Source organism: Microtus pennsylvanicus, chromosome 13, assembly GCF_037038515.1.
Source record: "Microtus pennsylvanicus isolate mMicPen1 chromosome 13, mMicPen1.hap1, whole genome shotgun sequence".
Taxonomy (NCBI): Eukaryota; Metazoa; Chordata; class Mammalia; order Rodentia; family Cricetidae; genus Microtus; species Microtus pennsylvanicus.
In genome coordinates this window covers 82777385-82796348 of record NC_134591.1, presented here as the reverse complement: position 1 = coordinate 82796348, position 18964 = coordinate 82777385, and the positions used below count along the sequence as shown (strand labels likewise).

The following is an 18964-nucleotide window of genomic DNA, read 5'->3' as shown; positions in this document are numbered from 1 at the left end:
TCTCAGACCCCGTCTCCTTGCCCCCTTTCCTTCCTTGAATGTCTCCTTCCTCTCCTACTTCCCATCCCTGTCTCTCTCTGTGTCTTACACAAGCACACGCATGACAGTGCCTGCCTTGATGCTCTCCTTATCTGCCAAGTGAATGAGGAGCAGACTATAGTCTCCTCCCTTGAGGGTCAGGGATTTGAAGGTATTACAGGGGAGAAAGACCTTGTCTGTGTTGGGGTAGGGAGGGTGGTCCATGCCCTCTAACTTGTCATGCCCCCCCTCCCCCGAGTCCCCAAGTGAGGACAGCATGTTTGAAGAGTTCACAGGAAGGAACCCAGAGGATCTGTCCCACTCCCACAGGGTCTCCGGCCAGTCCGAAGATTTCTGACTGGATCCTCACCTTTGTCAGTCAGAGAGGGGGCTGACTCAGCACGGTTCCTGCCAGGCAGTGCACAGGAGTGCACAGATCACAAAGCCATGGAGACCACCCACCTGGTCCCTCCCACCCACAGAAGAGAGCCTACCCAGGAAGGACAGAAGCTGTAGCTGCTACTGGACTAGGCATCGGGCCTCTGGATAGACCTGAGGCCACCACATTCAGAGTTAGGGTATAGAGCCACCCTCTGGACGTGTGCTCCTGCTGGGCTGCCACCCCAGTCTGGGTATCAGAAGAAGGGATCTCACAGGGGTTAGTGGCTGGCAGAGCCTGAGTCATGGGAGCTGTACCCTTAGCCGCCCCGGGATAGTGAGGGACCCTCAGGATGGAATCCCCAGGCTTCAATACTGCCCAAGAAGTCAGCTTGACCATGTTGCTGCCAGTGAAGTCCTGGGGCCTGAATGACCTGTGGGCTGGAGGTCAGTCTTTCACGTGGCAGGCACTAAAGGGTTGCAAGCTGGGTCGCCTGCAGTTCTTGCACTGGACTGGGCTGGCTGCCCAGTCCCCTCAAGCAGATGTCCATCCCTAAGACCTGGCCCACTGAACTCGTTTTTATGTATGCTTATCTGTGTGGGTGCACATGCGTGCATGCATGTGTGTGTGTGTGCGTGTGTGTGTGCATGTGCATGCATGTGTGTGTGCATGTGTGTGCGTGTGCGTGCTTGTGTGTGTGTGTGTGTGTGTGTGTGTGTGTGTGTGTGTGTGTGTGTGTGTAGGTCAGAGGACAATCCTGAGTGTCATTGCTAAGGTGCTGGCCCTCGGGCGTCATCCACCTTATTTGTTTATTTAGAGGCATGATCTCTCACTGGGCTGGAGTGTGCCAAGTAGGCAAGCCTAGCTGGGCATGGAGTCCCAGGAATCCACCCACCTCCACCTCCCAGAGCTGGCTGGGATTATACGTGTGTACCACTACATACTGGCTTTTTTTTTGGGGGGGGGTGGCATTTCTATAGTTTTGATTTTTTTGAGACAGGGTTTCTTTATGTAACCTTGGCTGTCCTGGAACACGCTCTGTAGACCAGGCTGGTCAAACTCAGAGATCTGGCTGCCTTCGCCTCCCTGGTGCTGGGATTAAAGATGTGTGCCATAACAGCCCAGTGGGGGCTTTTTATTTTTTGTGAGTTCTGGAGATCAAACTCAGGTCCTCTCCATCCTGAATTTGGTTTTTGCTATTCTCGTTTAGAGATAGGGTCTGTCTGTCTGTCTGTCTGTATAGCCGAGGCTGGGCTTAAGTGCACGATGATCCTCCAAGGGCTAGGATTTCATACCACAGGCCTGGCTCTAGAGCTTGTCTTGGGTATTCAAATTTCATATGCTTGGACCACTCAGCAGGGGGTGGGAAGGGGTGGAGCGATAGACAAAAGCATCTGCTCCTGTTCCTGTCCTGTCCAGGCCAGTGCCAGGGACCACAGTTCTCAGGAGACCAGCCTTTGCTGATGCAGATGCTCTTGGCCAGAAGAGGCAGTGTCATGGCTACCTCTGACGTCCTGATCCTCAGTGGTCCCATCGGGAAGCTAGAGCAGGGCAGGCAGGGGTCTTGCTGACGACTGTGTAGGTGGGCAGGCCAGAGCTGTTTCTGTTTGCAGAGGTGATGTGAGGGGAAGCAGTCCTGCCTGGCACCCTTGCTGGGACAGGCCTGCTGTCTGCGGAGACGCCACTGTGGCACAAGCCCTGTCTGCCATAGCCCACACGGGGTACTGACTGCAAGTTTCCTGACAAGGGTTTTGTGACTTTAAAAGCTGAGCATGCTTTTGGGGAATTAAATGCTGAAGGACGCCTGACGATGGGCTGGAAAACGGCCCCTGCTGCAGTTGGTTCCCGGCGATTTGCCTTCCTAAATTGAAACATCATTTTCTTTGTTTTTCTTTTGACAGACATGTGGTTTCCTCTTGAGGAGGAGGAAGGAGCTACAGAATGTTGTGCTGTGTCTGAAGGGCACTCAGGAAGAGATGCTCAGAAGCAGGTTGGGAGGTAGGCTGTCAGGGTCTGCCCCATGGGAAGAAGGGCAGAGGGTCCAAAGACCTCTAGTGACCTGGTGACGGGTGCTTGTGGCTGATCCAGGGGGCTGGGATGAAGTCAGAACTGGGGCACCTTTGGGTCACTGGTCACCTCAGTCTCTGGCTCTAGACGGTGGACAGCAGGGCAGAGAACGGTGGCTTCAGCTCTGAGGCCCATAGCTGCATCCAAGCCTAGGCCACTGACTTTGACTGGGGCTCTGGAGAAGCAGAGAGTGAAGTCACCTTGCTCCTACGACTCCCTGGAGAGTCGCTGGCTTGGTGTCCCGCATCCCAGGGCTTTAGAGACACAGGTCTCTCTAGCCAGGCTGTAGTGTCACAGGGGCAGGGCAAAGGAGGGCGTGGGGGGGGGGGTGTCTGTGGAGCAGTGATCTGCTTACTGTATCCAGTAAGTCACTGGGCAGCGTGCAGCCGCTGTTTCTGTGGGTGTTGCTGGTGTCCTGGGCACAGACGTGGCATGCGTCGTCAGGGCAGGAGTTGAGCTCTGATGCCCCTTCCTGTGGCTTGATTTCTTCAGGAAAGAGGGAGCAGTTGGCCAGGTGAGAAGGCAGGCTGTGCTAGCAAAGGACTGGGGTAACCCAGGAGGAGACAGACCAGGATGAGGCCGTGCCATGTCCCACATACGGAGCAGGGGGCCCAGCCGCTAAGGACGGACAGCCACAGTTCTGAAGCCAGGAGGCAGGGGTTTCTGTAATGGAGTAATCCCTCCTAGGGATGCCTTCCTTCCATGTGAGCCAATGGTCAGCTGCTCTGGGCCTCCTCAGCAGCCAGTGTACCCCTTAGTGGCAACTGTGAAATTCCCTCCAACTACCCTACCATTCCAATGCTGGGGAGGACTAGGCAAGAAGGCCCTCTTCACTTTGCAATGCCATGAGAATCTGACCTGAGGTTGGCCATGCTGGGTGACATAGTTGCCCCCAGTTCCTGCCTTCACAGAAATCTAACTCAGGCTTCCATGGGCCTGAGAATAGTATGGACAGAGCAGAGGGTTCTCGAAGAGCATTTGAGCACTGAGTCCCTTCCTGGGTCCCAAGGACTCCACCTCAACTCAGGGCTAAGTCCCAGGGCCTGCTGGGAGGGGCCCCATGAACAAGCTACTCAGAGTTGGCATGGAGGGTTTTATTGATGTCAGTAGCTATAGGGCTCACACGGACCCGTTCCCAGCTCCAGGCTGTCTAGGAATAGAGGATGTGGTCCCTAGGTGAGGCAGCGTGAACTTCCATTCAGGGGAGGGTGGCCTTCCCTCCTTTATGTCCACCGGCCAGGAGTGGCCTCTAGCTTAGAGCTTCTGGGTGAGCTTCGGGAACATGGGGCCATTGGCTGTCCCCCTTCGCCAAGACTCGCAGGTGTTTGAAGGTGGTGGGCAGCCTGTGGCCCAGGAATGGAGGCGTGGTCACGTCACAGATCATGGCCACATACTCCCCTGTGAGAGACGGGGAAGATTGTCCTCAGGAGAGTGTGGCCACTGTGTCCTCACCGTCCCCTGGGCATCTCAGCCCCGTCATCTCTTCCTGCCACTGTTCTCTTCGGGTCCCTACACTAGGCCGCTAGGCTGGACTGCCGTCCTGAGGGTGGGTATTTGGAGCAGGGCAGCCAACTTTTCAGACCCAGGCATCCCGGAGAGTGAGCTAAGTGGTGGTGTTGGGAGAAACCAGATGTGTGGACAGCCTTGGGGGGAGGGTGTGTGTCAAACCACAGAGACCCCAGCTCCCAACTGCTAATTAGGCCACGTGGCTGATTTTTGTAAATCCTGGCCGACATTGTTTGTGGAGAAAACACACTGACTTTTCTCTAAATGTTTAAAAAATAGCTGGGCCTCTAAAGGTTTGAGGTGCCTGGTGGGGTCCTGAGGCCCTGGGTGAGAGGCTGGGGGAGGGAAAGTCTGGGGGGAACCAGAGGAGGGAAAGGCTGGGGGGCTGGGGGAGGGAAAGGCTGGGGGAAACCAGAGAAGGGAAAGTCTGGGGGACAGGGGGGGGAGACTTGGGGCTGGGAGAGGGAAAGGCTGGGGGGCTGGGGGAGGGAAAGGCTGGGGGGAACCAGAGGAGGGAAAGGCTGGGGGGCTGGGGGAGGGAAAGTCTAAGGGGCTGGGGGAGGGAAAGGCTGGGGGGCTGGGGGAGGGAAAGGCTGGGGGGCTGGGGAGGAAAAGCACTTTTCCTTTCCATAGTCTGTAAACTGTCTGGAGAGCTTCAAAGTTGGAGAAACCATAAAAAAGAAAATAAGAAATAACAAAAAAGGAAGTTGCCATAGAAACGGCCCTCTCTCCTTCCCCTGAGCCCGCTGGGGCTGGCACCAGAGTGTGGAAAAAGCTCCTTGGCTGGCCCAAGCTCACACCAGGAATGTGGCCGCAGCTGAAACCGGGCTGGAGCAGGCTCCCACCACCGGGTACAGCAGAGCCCAGCCGAGTGACATTCCAGCCACTGAGCAGAGTAGTTTCCCCTCCATTCCGGCTAGGCTGAGGCTGTGCCTTCCTGGACAGGATGAGATTGGGCCTGGGGGCTGGAGGAATTTGCTTGGCCGTGGGTCAGTTTCTTCAGAGAAACTGGCTCTAAGAGGCCCACGAGCTGGGGCTAGGGTACTTGGGGAGGGGGACGCACATCCTACCAGTAAAGCACCGGCAGCGGGCCAGGCTCTCTGGCAGCTGGAAGAAAAGCCCTGCATAGCGACGCCAGAGTGTTCCCAAGCAGCCCATCTCTAGGCGTTCCCAGGAACACGCAGCTGCACCAGCCTCGGCCAAGGGTGCTGGCCTGGGGAGCCAGTGTGAGCTCACGGCCGTGGCTGCAGAACCAGGCCACAGGCCTGATCTGACCCTGTTCCTGGGGCCTGTCCCCATCAGATGCAAGAGACTGGCCTGAGAATTGCTGGCCGGTGCATGCACTGAAGGCCTGGCCCTGACCCCACATTGTTCATCTGTGGGCTCTTGCTGAGGGGCTTGGCTGTCACCTGGCCTTACCCAGTGTGGAACCCTCAGTCCCCAGAGCTACCACACAACTACAAATCAGGCCTGGAGTTCTGCTGGCAGAGGCCCTGGAACTAAAAGGTTCTTCTCACTCACTGTCCAGAGATGAGGAGATGGGGGTGGGGGCTTACCCCAGGGGTCAACCTACAGGCTCCGCAGGGGCTGCATGAGTGAGGGTGCTCAATTCACTCCTCCCTGTTCCAGACTCTTTTTTTGAGACAAGGTTTCTCTGTGTATTTCTAACTGTCTTGGAACTCGGTCTGTTGGCCAGGCTAGCCTTGAACTCAAGAGGTCTACCTGCCTCTGTGCTGGGATTAAAAGCATGCACCGCCACCACCGCCGCCCAACTCGAGGTTCTTTTTAGTAGCGCCCACCAGCAGAACTGCAAGCCCAGGCTCACCGTGACCTCAAGGCCCTGCCAGCGCTGTGAGTGCCGGATTTCTTAGGCTTCCCATGACCCTCTGTGAGATGGTTCTGGACCATGCAGCCTATTGGCTTCCCACCAGGATCCCTGAGATGCTGGAACAAGGGTAAGTTTTGGGGGCAGGCAGACAAGCATGCATGTCGGCTGCAAGAGCCTGGGCACTTTTAGGGGATGGAACTTGTCTAGAGAAGTCACCTCTGTCCTGTGTTCTGATGAAGTAAAGGCCTTGGCTTCTCTGGCTCTCTGGCATGGAGAGGAGGACCCAGGTTTGACTGCTTCCCCAAGGCTGAGAGCAACTTTACAAGACGGGCCCTGGTCCAAAGGCCTCCTACCCAGGCCCAGCTTCAGTACTGCCTGGTCCCTGGGAATCACAACTCTTAAGAAGCCCTGGACCAATGACCCTTTTCCCAAGCCTTGGGCTCTGCTGGCTGAGACCCTAGAGTCACAGATTCCTCTTGCTGTCCTAAGGGGATGCTGGGTAGACCAACAGGCAGGGATTCTGTGCTAGGACACATGAGGCTTGTCATTTTCCCCCTTCCGGTCCATACACCTCCACCCACCTCTGGGATGCCTGGGCATATGCCTTCCCTGGACCCCACACACATAAGGCCTGTCTGTCCCCCAGTTTGCCTCTGCCTTTGTAAGTACAGTGATGGGCTTCTTTGAGGGTCACATCAAAATGCCTACCTAGATACGCAGCTGTCGATGGCTCTACTGTGGTCCCATCAGGCCTGTGGGGAGAAGAGGAGGAGCCCTTGAGTGTTCTGCCCAGGCCTCTCTGTGTGTTCATTTCACCCCAACCAAAGCCAGCAGTTCTGGGGCAGAAGCTGGGCCCCAGGTTATCAGAGCCTCTGGTGCCTACCCATGGGTGTCATGCCTTCTCTGAGGCTCCCCTCTATCTTCCACAGCTGTGTCTGGCTATGGTGTCTACTCTTGGAGGGCTCTCCCAAGCAGCCCATTCCTGACTTTTTGCCCTGTAGGTCCCCACTGATAGAGCTCTGTCTGATGCCTCATAATCCCAGAATTGCTGGGCAGGTGTGTAGCAACCACCCTGTGACCCTGGCCAATCTTGCCTCCTCAGAACCATGGTCTGGCTCTTGGGATGCGAGAGGCTCTTATACTCAGCTGAGCACAGGATGGAGGAGTTAGGAGCTGGTCGGAGAACAGCTGGAGGTTGCGGAGGAACACACCCATCTTTCAGGGAGAAGTGACTCAAGGGGCTGGGGAGGAGATGGCTCAGGTAGTAAAGCCCTTGCTTTGTAAACACAAGGACCCAAGTTCAATCACCAGGACCCATGTAAAAATATCAGACATGGTGGCCTGTGTTTGTAACCCCAGCTCTGGTGAGGTGAAAGCAGAAGAATCCTGGGGGCCATCCAGTCTGGCCTGATTGGTGAGCTCCAGACCAACGTTGTCCTCTGGTTTACACATACTTACATACACACACGCACGCACGTGCACACACACACACACACACACGGGGGGGGGGGTTAACAAGGCTGAGGCACCCATGTGATTCCTCAGGGTGGGAGAAAAAGGGACAGACCAAGACAAAGTAGGAAAGAGGTCCCAGTCTAGAGCCCCTTTCCCAGAGACTCTGCTCTGGCTCCTGTGTCTGGGAGATGGAGACCTTCACGGCTGTCCACGGGATCCATGAGAACCCTGTGGGATTCCCAGTAGGTGTGGCCCGTATGACATATGCTTCAAGCTTAAGTTCAAGTCCTGCATGGGGCCCAGGGCCCACACCCTCAGGATCCGAACACGGCCAACCAGCTTCCCCGGGTGGGTCATCTGAGGAGGACCTCGCAAGGCCCTGCTGAATGTGGCCAGTACATGCGGGAAAATGGGTCCCTCTGGCAATCCTGGTTTGGGGTCTCTGAATGAACTGGGTTTTCAGCCTCTTCTCTTTCCTGATGAGAGGATGAGGATGCTGGCTCCGTGTAGACACCTGGCCTCAATCCCAGATGTGTTGAGCTAGGCTGCATGCTGAATGATGGGTCCCCATGGACGGGGAGGAGCCTCAAAACTCCAGCCGCTTGGGGCTCCTCCCTGACCCTGGCCCTCCATCCGGGGCAGTCTGTTTCCTGTCGCTAGTGGCGCAGGGTGGCCCACGGCCAGTGCAGACCCAGGGACAGCGTGGACAGTCCCTGTCCAGGTGAGGCTGAAGGGACCGGCAGGTTCTGATCCCTTGACAAACTTAAAGACCACATGCCTGGTTTGGGTAATAAAAAATTAAAGACAAAAGATTTTAAAATGACTTCATTTTAAGTAGGGAAAACAGGCCTGGGCTAGGCCCCAAGAGTACCTTAAAGGGGAAGAGATAAATAATTTAGCAGCAGGAATAACTAGAGGCTGTCAGGCTGCCAGCTTTAAGAGAAATAAAGGGGGGGTTACAAGAATCTCGAGAGTTCTGAGAGTTTTTAGAGAGCCCCGGGGCTTTAAGGAGGCCAGACAGAGCCAGGCAGGAGCTGGCGTCAGAGCTGGTGGTTCACTGGGCAGTGGAAGACATTTGGTGGTCAGGCCGGAGGCCAAACCTCAGGGAGACCTGAGAAATGGTCTGAGAGAAGTGGGCCACTGAGCCCGGTGGTGGTGGCGCACACCTTTAATCCCAGCACTCGGGAGGCAGGAAGCAGATGGATAGGCTCTCTGTGAGTTAGAGGCCAGCCTGCTCTACAGAGCAGATTTCGGGACAGCCAAGGCTACACACACACACACACACACACACACACACACACACACACAAATCCTGTCTTGAAAAACAAAAGAACAAACAAAAAGAATTGGGCCAGTCTATGGTTCCTGGTGGCTATGAGGGAGAGGACCCACTGGCCCCAAAGTAATGGGTTAGGTAGGATCAGAGTGCACATTGTGGACTCAGCAGGAGGTTTAGACCAGAGATCTGGTAGACATTTCGAGACTTGTGTTGCCAACCCTGGGCAGAGAGGGACCAGAAGCTGGGCTTGCATCCTTGAGTAAACTCAAGACCCTCCATTCTGCATGACCTACTTAAGAGTTTTTTCCAATTTTCCTTTTACTCTTTTGAGACAGAGTCTCATGTATCCTGGGCTAGCTTCGAACTGGCTATATAGACAGGGATGGTTTTGAACTCCTCATCCTCCTTCCTCCACCTCCAGAGTGCTGGGATTGTATGTGTACACCAGCCCAGTTTGTGGGGTAGCAAGCATTGAACCCAGGACTGGGCAAACATGCTACCAACTACATCTCCAGTCCTCTGTTTTGAAATGAGGTCTGTGAAGCCCAAGCTGACCTGGACTACTGAGTGTTGGGATCTTAGCAAAGCATCAGCATACTTGGCTTCTTCGTGTTTTTGATTGGGACTCCTGGTGTGAATTTTTTATTTCCATTTAAATTTTTTAAATTTTGCTTTAATTAAAAAGTTTGGTGGTGGTGGCTCACGCCTTTAATCCCAGCCCTTGGGAAGCAGAGACAGGCAGATCTCAATGAGTTCGAGGCCAGCCTGGTCTACAGAGTGAGTTCCAGGACCGCCAGAAATACACACAGAGAAACCTCTGTCTCGAAAAACCAAAACCAAAAAAAGGAAAAAAAAAGTTTGAATCCCAGCATTTAGAAGGTGAAGGCAAGAGAATTAGGAGTTCAAGCAGCCTGGGCAATCTGAAGCCCTGTCTAAAACAGACAAGGCTGGCAGTGGGCGAAAGCATTTGATCCTGCACAGCCTGACTGACAACCCTTGGACCCCATGATGGAAAGAGAATTGACTGACAGCTACGACTTGTCCTTTGACCCCCACACTCTCACACCACACAACACAATAATAATAATAGTAGTAATGATAACTTTTTGTTTGTTTTTCGGGACAGGGTTTCTCTTTGTAACAGCCCTAGCTGTCCTGGAACTGGCTGTGTAGACCAGGCTGGCCTTGAACTCACAGAGATCCACCTGCCTCTGCCTTCTGAGTGCTGGGATGAAAGCTGTGCACCACCACTGTCCGGCAATAACACATTTTTTTTTAAAGCACAACACAAGAAGCTTGGCCATCACTTCCTGTTCCCGCCCACTCTCTCCTCCTTTGAGGTCCAGCTCCCCGTGTGCTCTCATCTCTCGACTCTCGGGATGATCTGAAGGCCAGCTCTTGGTTGGCACAGCTTCTCTTTTTCAAGGTTCTTCAGCTCCTCTGGAAGGTTTTCACTTTGGATGGGTCAGCTTTATCCCTGCCAGCTTCTGGAGATGAGTGTGGTATCCAGGGTACCACACGTACGGGGTCTGTGTTCCTGACCGAACTGAGCCCCACTGGTCCCTGCAAATTTGACTTGACATCTTAACACCTGCCAGGACTCTGCCTGCCCTTTAACCTTTCCTAGAGAGCATGGAGTCACTGTCAGTGACGCTCCTCTTTCCCACCTCATTTCTTTGGTTTTGATTGAATTTGAAGTTTCTTTTCTTTTTTTCTCTTACGAGACAAGGTTTCTCTGTGCAGCCCTGGCTGTCCTGGAACTTGTGCTGTAGACCAGACTGGCCTCAAACACAGAGATCCACCTACCTCTGCCTCCCAAGTGCTGGTATTAACAGCATTCAACACCGAAACCCAGCTGACCATTTTCCTCATTATGGGCTGTATCCCCATACCCTTTGCTTGCCTGCTGACTTATTTGGTAGCGTGGGGGCAGAGCAGAGAGCCTCCAGAGTGCTAATGCTCCTTGCTGAGCTGCACCCTCAGCTCTTCCCAATCTTTCCTCAGACTCCAGACACTGAATTATGCCCTGTTGAGGTCTTCATGTTGTGTCCATTGAAATGTTTTTGACGGTTACTTGCTTAGAGAAGGTGCCTTCCATCTGAGTTTTGCTTTCAGGACATCTTGGGCGTGGTTTAAGCTCAGGTTAACTATTCTGAACTACTAAGGGAACTCTGCCAGTACCCCGTGTATTTCGAGGTCTCCAGCTGGGTGTTGCTATCCCGCGTACGGGTGGCCCTGTCTTGCCCTGCACACACTGACCTTGGCTCAACGGACTGACTCTGAAACTTACTTTTTCTTTCTAGTTTTTCGAGACAGGGTTTCTCTGTGTAGCCCTGGCTGTCCTAGAACTTTCTGTAGAGCAGGCTGGCTTCAAATGCAGAGATCCTCCTGCTTCTGCCTCCCTTGTTGTTGGGATTAAAGGCGTGCACCACCAAGCCCAGCTGTGGGGTTCACTCTTTACCCTTCCCAGGCTCTCAGCTCCATCTCCTCCCCCCAGGAGACTCCCACACTTGCCAGGGTTTCCTTCCCAACACCGCAGCCGCGAGCCTCACCTGATCATTTCCCCTCTACCCTTCTATGACTGACTTCCAGTAGCTCTCGTATCTTTTCTGGTTTTCAGCTGCCGCTTCTTTATTTCTGAGGGGACAAGTCCCATCCCACATATTCTGTCTTGGCTGGAAGCAGAATCTGTTCCCAGAGGGATGAGGGAGCCCAGCTAGTACCAATTCATGTTCTAAGAGTTGAGCAGATGGGATGCGTGCCAGCTCTCAGTGAAGCCCAGGCTTGGGAAGCTCCCCAAATACCTGGTATGGTCCAAGGATGAGGATGTACGTCTGAAGGCAGGTGCTTCTCAGCAGAGAGGAGAGCTCTGATGCTTGCTCCCAGAGGGCATTTGATGGAGACGCTTATGCTTGCCCAGAATTCTACTGCCAGCCAAGCCTGCGAAGCCTGCTACAAGCTACAGGTCACAGACCCAGGGGCCATGGGGTGTCTATGGAGCAGGGTGATTAGTAAGTATTCCTCTGCCTTTCCTCTCAAGACCACGTGGGCTCTGCTGGAGAGCAAAGGCATCACAGGTGCATGGAGGGAGGCTGGTCCCAGGCTGAGCAGACAGACGCATAGCAGAGCCTCCTCCATATTCCTGCTGTCACCTGAGCAGCCTGAGACTCGGCGGGGTCTCTCACAGGCTCCTAGTCCTAGCTACTGCTGAATGCAGGGGACGCGCCCCTGCTACCTGCACCATCCTTCACATGTAGTGCCGGTCCTGACTGCTCAGGGTGTATCTGTGAAGGGCACTGTAAGAACTAAGGAGCCACAGGTTTGTGTGGTGGACTTGTATGACCAGATCTCACAAAGGAGCAGAGACAGCAGAACACAGTGCAGGTCACACAGCTTCCGATAGCATGCCTCTCTGCCCACTGCTGCGTGGGCTTAGCCCTCTGTGGCTACACATCAGGTTTGGCCGGCCCTGCACCTACAGGAGCTCTGGCGGTGCTAGCGTGGGTCTTGCCCTATTGGCCTGTGGTGGTCCAGCTTATGAAACAGTTACCTACCACCATCTTTGCTCCTAGCTGGCCTCGTCAGGGGAACTGAAGTAGGGCCTGAGCCTAGTGAACCCCAGGTGCTCCTGATTCCAGGCTAGAGGGAAAGTTGCAGGGGGTGCAAGATGCAGGTTCCTACATCTCTGAGGAACCTATTTGAACCTCAGGGTCAAGGCCAGGTTAAGGCCGGGAACCAGAGTAGATGCTTCATCCTCGGATTCTCAGGGGTTGAGTGCAGCCAAGCCCCTATACTAACGGACTGTGCTGGTTTAAAGAGCTTCAGAGTCAAGAGCCAACCAAGACACAAACTGGGAAAAATTGCCACCCCAGGGCAGCTCTCCAAAAAACCAGGCCAGGCCACCCTTAGCATGAGCCCCCAGTGCTTCTGTAACCCCCTGGGACTCCAAACCAAAGTTCCAAAATTAGAACCATCAGCCAGAGCAGTGTGTGTGTGTGTGTGTGTGTGTGTGTGTGTGTGTGTGTGTGTGTACATGCGCACTGACCTGGCCAGTGACATTTGTGCTCCCACAGCCAGGGTGCTGACTCCGGTCCTGTGATCCCTTCTCCTGGACACAGGCCAGGGCAGGAACCTCAGCACATAGGCTAGACTGGCTCTGGGGTCACATTGCCATATGCCACTCCCATGAGGCTCCAAACAGAGGCTCAGCCAGGCTTCTGGGCAGCCATGGGTGGCTGTGGCTGCCCCAGGTGGGAAGCCAAGCTCTTTGACCCTGTTTGGAGAGGGAAGGGTTAAGGTTGCTGTCCTGGGTCTCCTTTCCCCAGCGCTGGCAGGCAGGAAGCAGCCTGCTGTGAGCGGGAGATTAGGCCTCCAGGACAGGCACGTCAGGGCCAGCTGCTCCCTCCAGGCCCTCACACCTGCTCCAGTCTGTTACTCCTGCGTAGACAGACAGGGCTCAGTTTTCAGTCCTTGAAACTTTCTAGAGGAAGCTGGAAAGGTGGCTCAGTAGTTAAGAGTAGTTGTGCTGTTCTTTCCTGGGGCTGGAGTCTGGTTCTCAGCATCCACATCAGGTGCCCCACACCTGCCTATAACTCAGCTCCAGAGGATGTGACCCCTTTTCTGGACTATGCTGGCAACCTCATACATGTTCATAGACAGATACACGCGTGTGCGCGCATGCACACACACACAAATATTTAATCTCCTAATTATTCCTCGCTCTCCTAGAAGGGCTTTCCGCACTCCCTGCTCGGGGTAACAGAAGTCCATAATGGCCCGGCAGCAAGGGCCTCGGGATCCCAGGACACAACTCCTGCTCCATCTTGTCCTTTCACTCTGGTGCCTACACAAGGGTCTAACCATCCTCCAGGCTGCTCAGTCCCTGTCTCTGGAGTTCTGATCTTCCTCCCTGGGGCAGACCTAGCCACGGCACACCCGTGTTTCCTGGAGCTATGCTATGGGGGCCTCAACCCGGTGCTCTGCTCTTGCTGCTCGGCTATGCCCTGTGGTCAGGAGGGAGCTCAGCCCCTAGGAGGGCCCAGATGAGCTGCAGCAGAGCTGGGGGAGGGACCAGGTGGTGCCTGTGCTGTTACAACCACAACTTGTGAGTCTCTGAGTCTATTAGAGACTGTTCAAAGTCATTTGCCCCAGAGGCAGGCGTATTTCTGTGAGTTTGAGGCCACCCTGGTTTACGGAGCAAATTCCAGGACAGACAGACAGATAGCCAGGTCTACACAGAGGGGAAAAAAAAAGCATTTGCTCGAGGAGTCTCCCAGCATGGCTTGGAAGGCAAGCAGAGGGGAGAAAGGCACCCCCGGAATGAGCCAGGCACGTGGCATTATGGCATCAAGAGGCTGGGGGTGGGGGTGGAGGGGTGGCAAGGTGGGACCGAGGTGGGGACCGAGGAGATTCCTTGTGTCACCCCGCACCCCACTGCCTGATGTCTCATTGGCTGATGTGAGTCTATGGGCTACAGGCCCGGGGTGTGATGTGTCTCTGTCGGGTGCATGGCTGCCTCACTGGCTTAGACCTTCCTCAGTCTGTCACATGTGCAGGGCTCATGCTACCCTGCCCCATGTTGTTTCGGGCTCCAAGCCAGCGGTTGGCTGGGTTCTTGCCCAAAATGTCTCAGTACTCTAGTGGGCTACAGCCAGAGGCTACTCACAGGGTCGCTCTCCTGAGGCAGCCTTGCCTGTGACGTCATTTGGAGCCCCAGGTTCAGGACAGGTGGGAACCTTGGGAGCTGGCATCTCCTTACCACCAGTGGTTGCTGCTTCCTTCAAGTCCAGTGTTAGGGCACCGTGGCCACCTACCGTCAGCTCAGGAGGCTGGAGGCTGCCAAACAACTCTCTTTTCAAGTATATAAAGAAATTAATTGACTCCATCTGTGTTGGCCTAATGACTGATTAAATGACTAATCATGGAAGTCTTAATTAAAACCGTTTTCCTCGGAATTGAGGAGGGAGGAGAGGCTCAGACAGTCCCCAGCATGTGTCAGGCTTTGGGTAAGCGGGCGAGAGACACCAGTGTGCAGTTAGGCCCAAGGTCATCTGCCGGAACTTTCCACCTCCATCACTGGGTGATGGGACGTGTCGATGTGTCTCGGCACCTTCACTGATGGAGTTTCAGGCAGTTGCGTGCCGTTAGGTATTCTGGGGGAGATGTAACCAGAGTCATTTTCGTATGGTATGGGATGTTCATGTGTGGCTGGACAAATTCACAGCCACACTTATATAAATCAAGTCCATTTTTCTTTCTTTCTTTCTGTTTTTTTTTTTTTTTTTTTGCAGCTGACACGATTTCACATCGTCCAGGACTGACAGGGCCCTTTGTCATGTAGTGAAATTCCATAACATGCATGGAATGTCTCTGCAGGAATGCAGCAAGGGGCCCAGGACAGAAACATGTTCAGTCCCAGGAACGCTGGCAGGAGGAGCCTGCCCAACTGTTCCCACTACTGCCTACCTCTCTCTGCTGCTGGGGTGTACCTATCCATGATCGTGTCCCTCCTCGGAAGAGTGTTAGTCTGGCTTTGGGTATTAAGACAGAGATCAGGCTCTGAGAACATGAAAAGCCTACTTACAGACTAAGAAGGACCCCTTTCCTAGAGCACGGGAACCCTGCCCGGGATCCACCTCTCCCTGTCATTCATCCCTTCCAGGCCTCGACCCCAACCTCCTCTGTGCCACTAGCAACCTCACTGGAGTCTGGAGGTCAAGGGCTCCTTGCACTCAAAGACTGGACTCTGAAGTTGTCTATCCATGCAGGGCCCTGGGATGTGGGCGCTCTCCTCCCTTACTGCCATGCCTGGTGAGTATCCCACAGGCCCCGTGTCTACCGGAGGGCGGAGGAGTGAGGCGGGCACCAACCTGTGCCCACAGGACCTTGCTCATGCAGAGCCTTCCTTCCCTACCAAAGCAGCTGCTTTGAGGCAGCACAAAGGGACATTTTTGTAGCCAGAGGAGATGTTCCGACACGATGCCTACAAACAGGCCCTCCAAGTGCTGTGCTCTTATGTCAATTAGACCCCATGCACCCGTGCACTGCTCTGAACTCTCAGTCTTTGCCGGGGTGGAGGAGCGTGTCGTTATTCAGTCCTTTTGTCTGAAGCCTCCGGATGACAATACTGACTGCTGGCTCTGACTCGAGCCAACCTAATCAATGTCAGGTTTCAGGAGTCACCAGCTGATGGCCAGAGTCCGTCTCTCTCCAGAACCTAGAAGCCCAGAGTATTTTCTGCAGGCCGTAGGGATAAGGGTACGGGTCCGGTGTGTGCGGGACAGTTTTACATCAACTGGCAACAAGCTAGAGTCATCTGGAAAGGTGGGAACCGAGATTGAGAAAACACCTCTATAAGATCCAGTTGTAGGGCATTTTCTTTTTTCTTTTCAAGACAGGGTTTCTCTGTGTAACCCTGTCTGTCCTGAAACTCACTCTGTAGACCAGGCTGGCCTCGAACTCACAGAGATCCGCCTGCCTCTGCCTCTCAAGTCCTGGTCGTATAAGTGTGCACCATCACCGCCCAGTGGACACTTTGTAAATTAGTGATTGATAGGGGAGAGCCCAGCCCATTGTGAATTCTATCAGAAAGCAGGTTGAGCAAGCCATAGGGAGCAAGCCAGAAAACAGCACCCTTCCCTGGCCTCTGCAGTGCCCTCAGGGTGCTCCTGGGCTCCCGCCTTCCACTGAGACCTGGCTGTTAGTGTGTAGGCGCCCTTCACCCGTCCCTCAGGCTTTCTTCTGGCTATCTCAGGGGCAAGGCTCTCCTGTCCTCAGGCTTCCCAGGCCCTTCCCTGCCCTGACTGCCAGGACTTCCTGATCCAGTTAGGTCGAGCGAAGGCCCACACCCCACATGTTCCCCCAGTCAAGCACCTGGCACGTGGGTGCTGGTTTCTCTGCGAGGCACCTACCATGTCTCCTTGGCTCACAGCTGCTAGAGGAGTGGGGATGGAACTGGCTGCCACATCCTCCTGAGTCAGCAGACAGTGCTGTCTCTTTACCTCCCACCGTACCAACCTTCTGATTTGTCAGACAGAAATCCAGACTTGATTTAGGGGACTCGTGGCTGAATGGGTAAGTCCCCCTGCCTCAGTTTCCTCTCCTGAGAAATGGGACTAGTCACAGCACCTGACTGGGTGTGCCTACAGCACAATCTGGCACAGAGTGTTGAGAAACATGTCCATTCTGAGTGCCCCAGCCTCACCAGTAATCCCTACCCAACATGGAACTTCTCCCACTGTATCCATTGTTGATGGCTGTCTACCTCTGAGGAGCCCACAGTGCCTCTGCCGCCGCTACCAGGCCTCCTGGGGTTCTACCTGGTATGTGTGTGGGGGTGCAGGGTTTACAGTAAGAGCAGCAGCAGCAGCTGCTCACCTTGGGCCTTGCTGGATAAGCAGGGGTCATCAGCCACAGAGACATGGATGCTGTGCTCAGCGGCTCCTTCTCCGGCGAAAGGCTGTGCACCAGCGTGCTGCCTTCCCAGACGCCCTACGACTCTTTCTGCCCTCACAGACCCCTCGCCATGGTGACATGTATGTGACAGAGGCCGGGGCTTTACTGCAGCAGACCCCATCGGGTGCACTTTTTACCTGGTGTCTCCTGGAGGCTCCTGGACGGTGGATACCACCTCTGGGGGATTCTGGCCATCTTTGGGCCTGTTGCCGGGCTTCTAGGTGTCAGGCAGAAGGAGAAAAGAGGTTCAGAGGGGGGCACGGTGGTAGTAAGAAAGAGCCCATCCATGGCCTCAGGGCTTACCTCAAGCATGCCGGGGAGGAACAGAAAAGGCTGCATCCCAGGCGGAGGAGGTCCCAGGAAGATGTCCGCAAACTCAGCACGGCCTTGCTCCACTCGCCGACAGGCCGCAGGAGAGCAGGAGTCATGTCTCCTCGCTGAGCAGGTTTGCCCAGGAAAACAAAGCAGAGGCAGGCCCCATGAACTCTGAGCGAAGGGAAGGGTGTCCCTGTCGTCAAAGTGGAGCCTGGCTGGGGATGGACCTTTGTCCTGGGTATTCTGAACCAGTCTGAGAGAGACGAGTACGGACAGGGACATACGGAGAAAGGGTATGGAAAGACTGGATCAGGGCAGGGCAGGTAGGACGGTGTATGCAAGGGAGTGTGGACACAGCAGTGTGGGAAGGCCACAGTGGACAGTGTGGTCCGAGCGCTGTAGACAGTCCACAGGGAGTGTGGATGGAAGAGTATGGCCAGGCAATGTGAACAGAACCACCTGGACATAGCAGTGTAGACAAGGCCACAGACCAAGTGGTATGGACGGGGCAAGCGCGGAGAGGGCCGTGTGAACGCAGCACTGTGGGTGGGGCTGTGTGTCCAGTATAGCGGTTTGTAGCATGGACTCGGGCTTGTCTGGGGTTTACACAGAGTCAGCAGACCTTGCCTGATGACGGGGGGGGGGGGGGGGGGGCTGGCTCCTTCAGCCAGACCAGCAGAGGCACTTGGCTCTCCAGACCACAGAGACCACACTTTGGCCTCTTTTCAGCTCAGTACAATCTGGGAAACTTCCCATCAGGCCCCAACCACAGCAGGTCGGGATACAGGAACTTCTGGTAACCATCAGCCCCTGCCTGGGCAACAGCACCAAGAGGCTCAGAGGATGGGCCCCAAAAGACCCTTGCCCACAATGGCTCCTTCTCCTTCCTCTTTCAGGATCCCAAGGTATGGGAGGGGCATTTTCCTCTGCCTCTACTCCACCCACACAGAGCTGCAATCCCAGAACCTTGTCTCTCTTTTACAGTTAAATGGTTTAGCCCATATGGTGAGTTCAGGCGCTAGTTGGTTCAGGGTTCCTGGTTCCTATCAAATACAAGCACGCACCACAGTCTACTTTCCTGTAGGACCGAGTTTCAGGGTCCTTCCAATGGCCTTTGGCCTGAGGGTCGCTCCTTGGGGAAGAGACACAAGCCCCTTGAGAGCCAGAGGATGGGGAGCTCTAAAGGGGGAGGGTCTGACTAGAGCTGCAGAGGGGTGGGGTGTTCACGGGAGAGCAACACGGCAGAGGGTTGGAGTCGGCGGGGTCCCGAAAGAGGAGGTACATTGGGGGTGGTGAGATGTCCCAGGGCAATGCCTCTTCAGGGAAGAGGGGTTTTCAGGTGGGACCCCCCCATGCTCAGATTTTTGGGCTGGCTCCCTTGGGACTGGAGTGGGTACAGAGGTTGTTTTTCATCTGTGTGCTAGACAGGGCCCTGGGGCCAGAGGCTTTAATGTCCCTTCCCCAGAGCCCAGGTTTGCAGCAGCTGGGCCTCTGACCTACCTCCAAATTACAGGTGGGAGAATTATTTCTCTCGGAGGTGTATTAATTTTGTCTTATGGTGCATTAATAAAAACCTTTTTCTTATGCAAGGACATTCCTTAGCTAATGTCCTTCCCTGAAGCTCTGCCCTGCACCACTGGCGTCCTGGGCAACGACAGGGAAC

At 54.8% G+C, this 18964-nt stretch overlaps 1 protein-coding gene across 1 annotated transcript in view; it reads right to left on the bottom strand.

Moving 5' to 3' along the window:
• Positions 1–3545: 3545 nt before the first annotated feature.
• The window catches only part of Morn1 (MORN repeat containing 1), a 53751-nt gene continuing 38332 nt past the window's right edge, over positions 3546–18964 (bottom strand). The window contains exons 11-14 of the mRNA XM_075945186.1: positions 17290–17423; positions 17124–17203; positions 6507–6550; positions 3546–3862 (exon numbers count right to left, since the gene is read on the bottom strand). Of these exons, the coding sequence (XP_075801301.1) occupies positions 3714–3862; positions 6507–6550; positions 17124–17203; positions 17290–17423 (407 nt within the window). The 3' untranslated portion in view covers positions 3546–3713. The remainder of the gene's footprint in view (positions 3863–6506; positions 6551–17123; positions 17204–17289; positions 17424–18964) is intronic.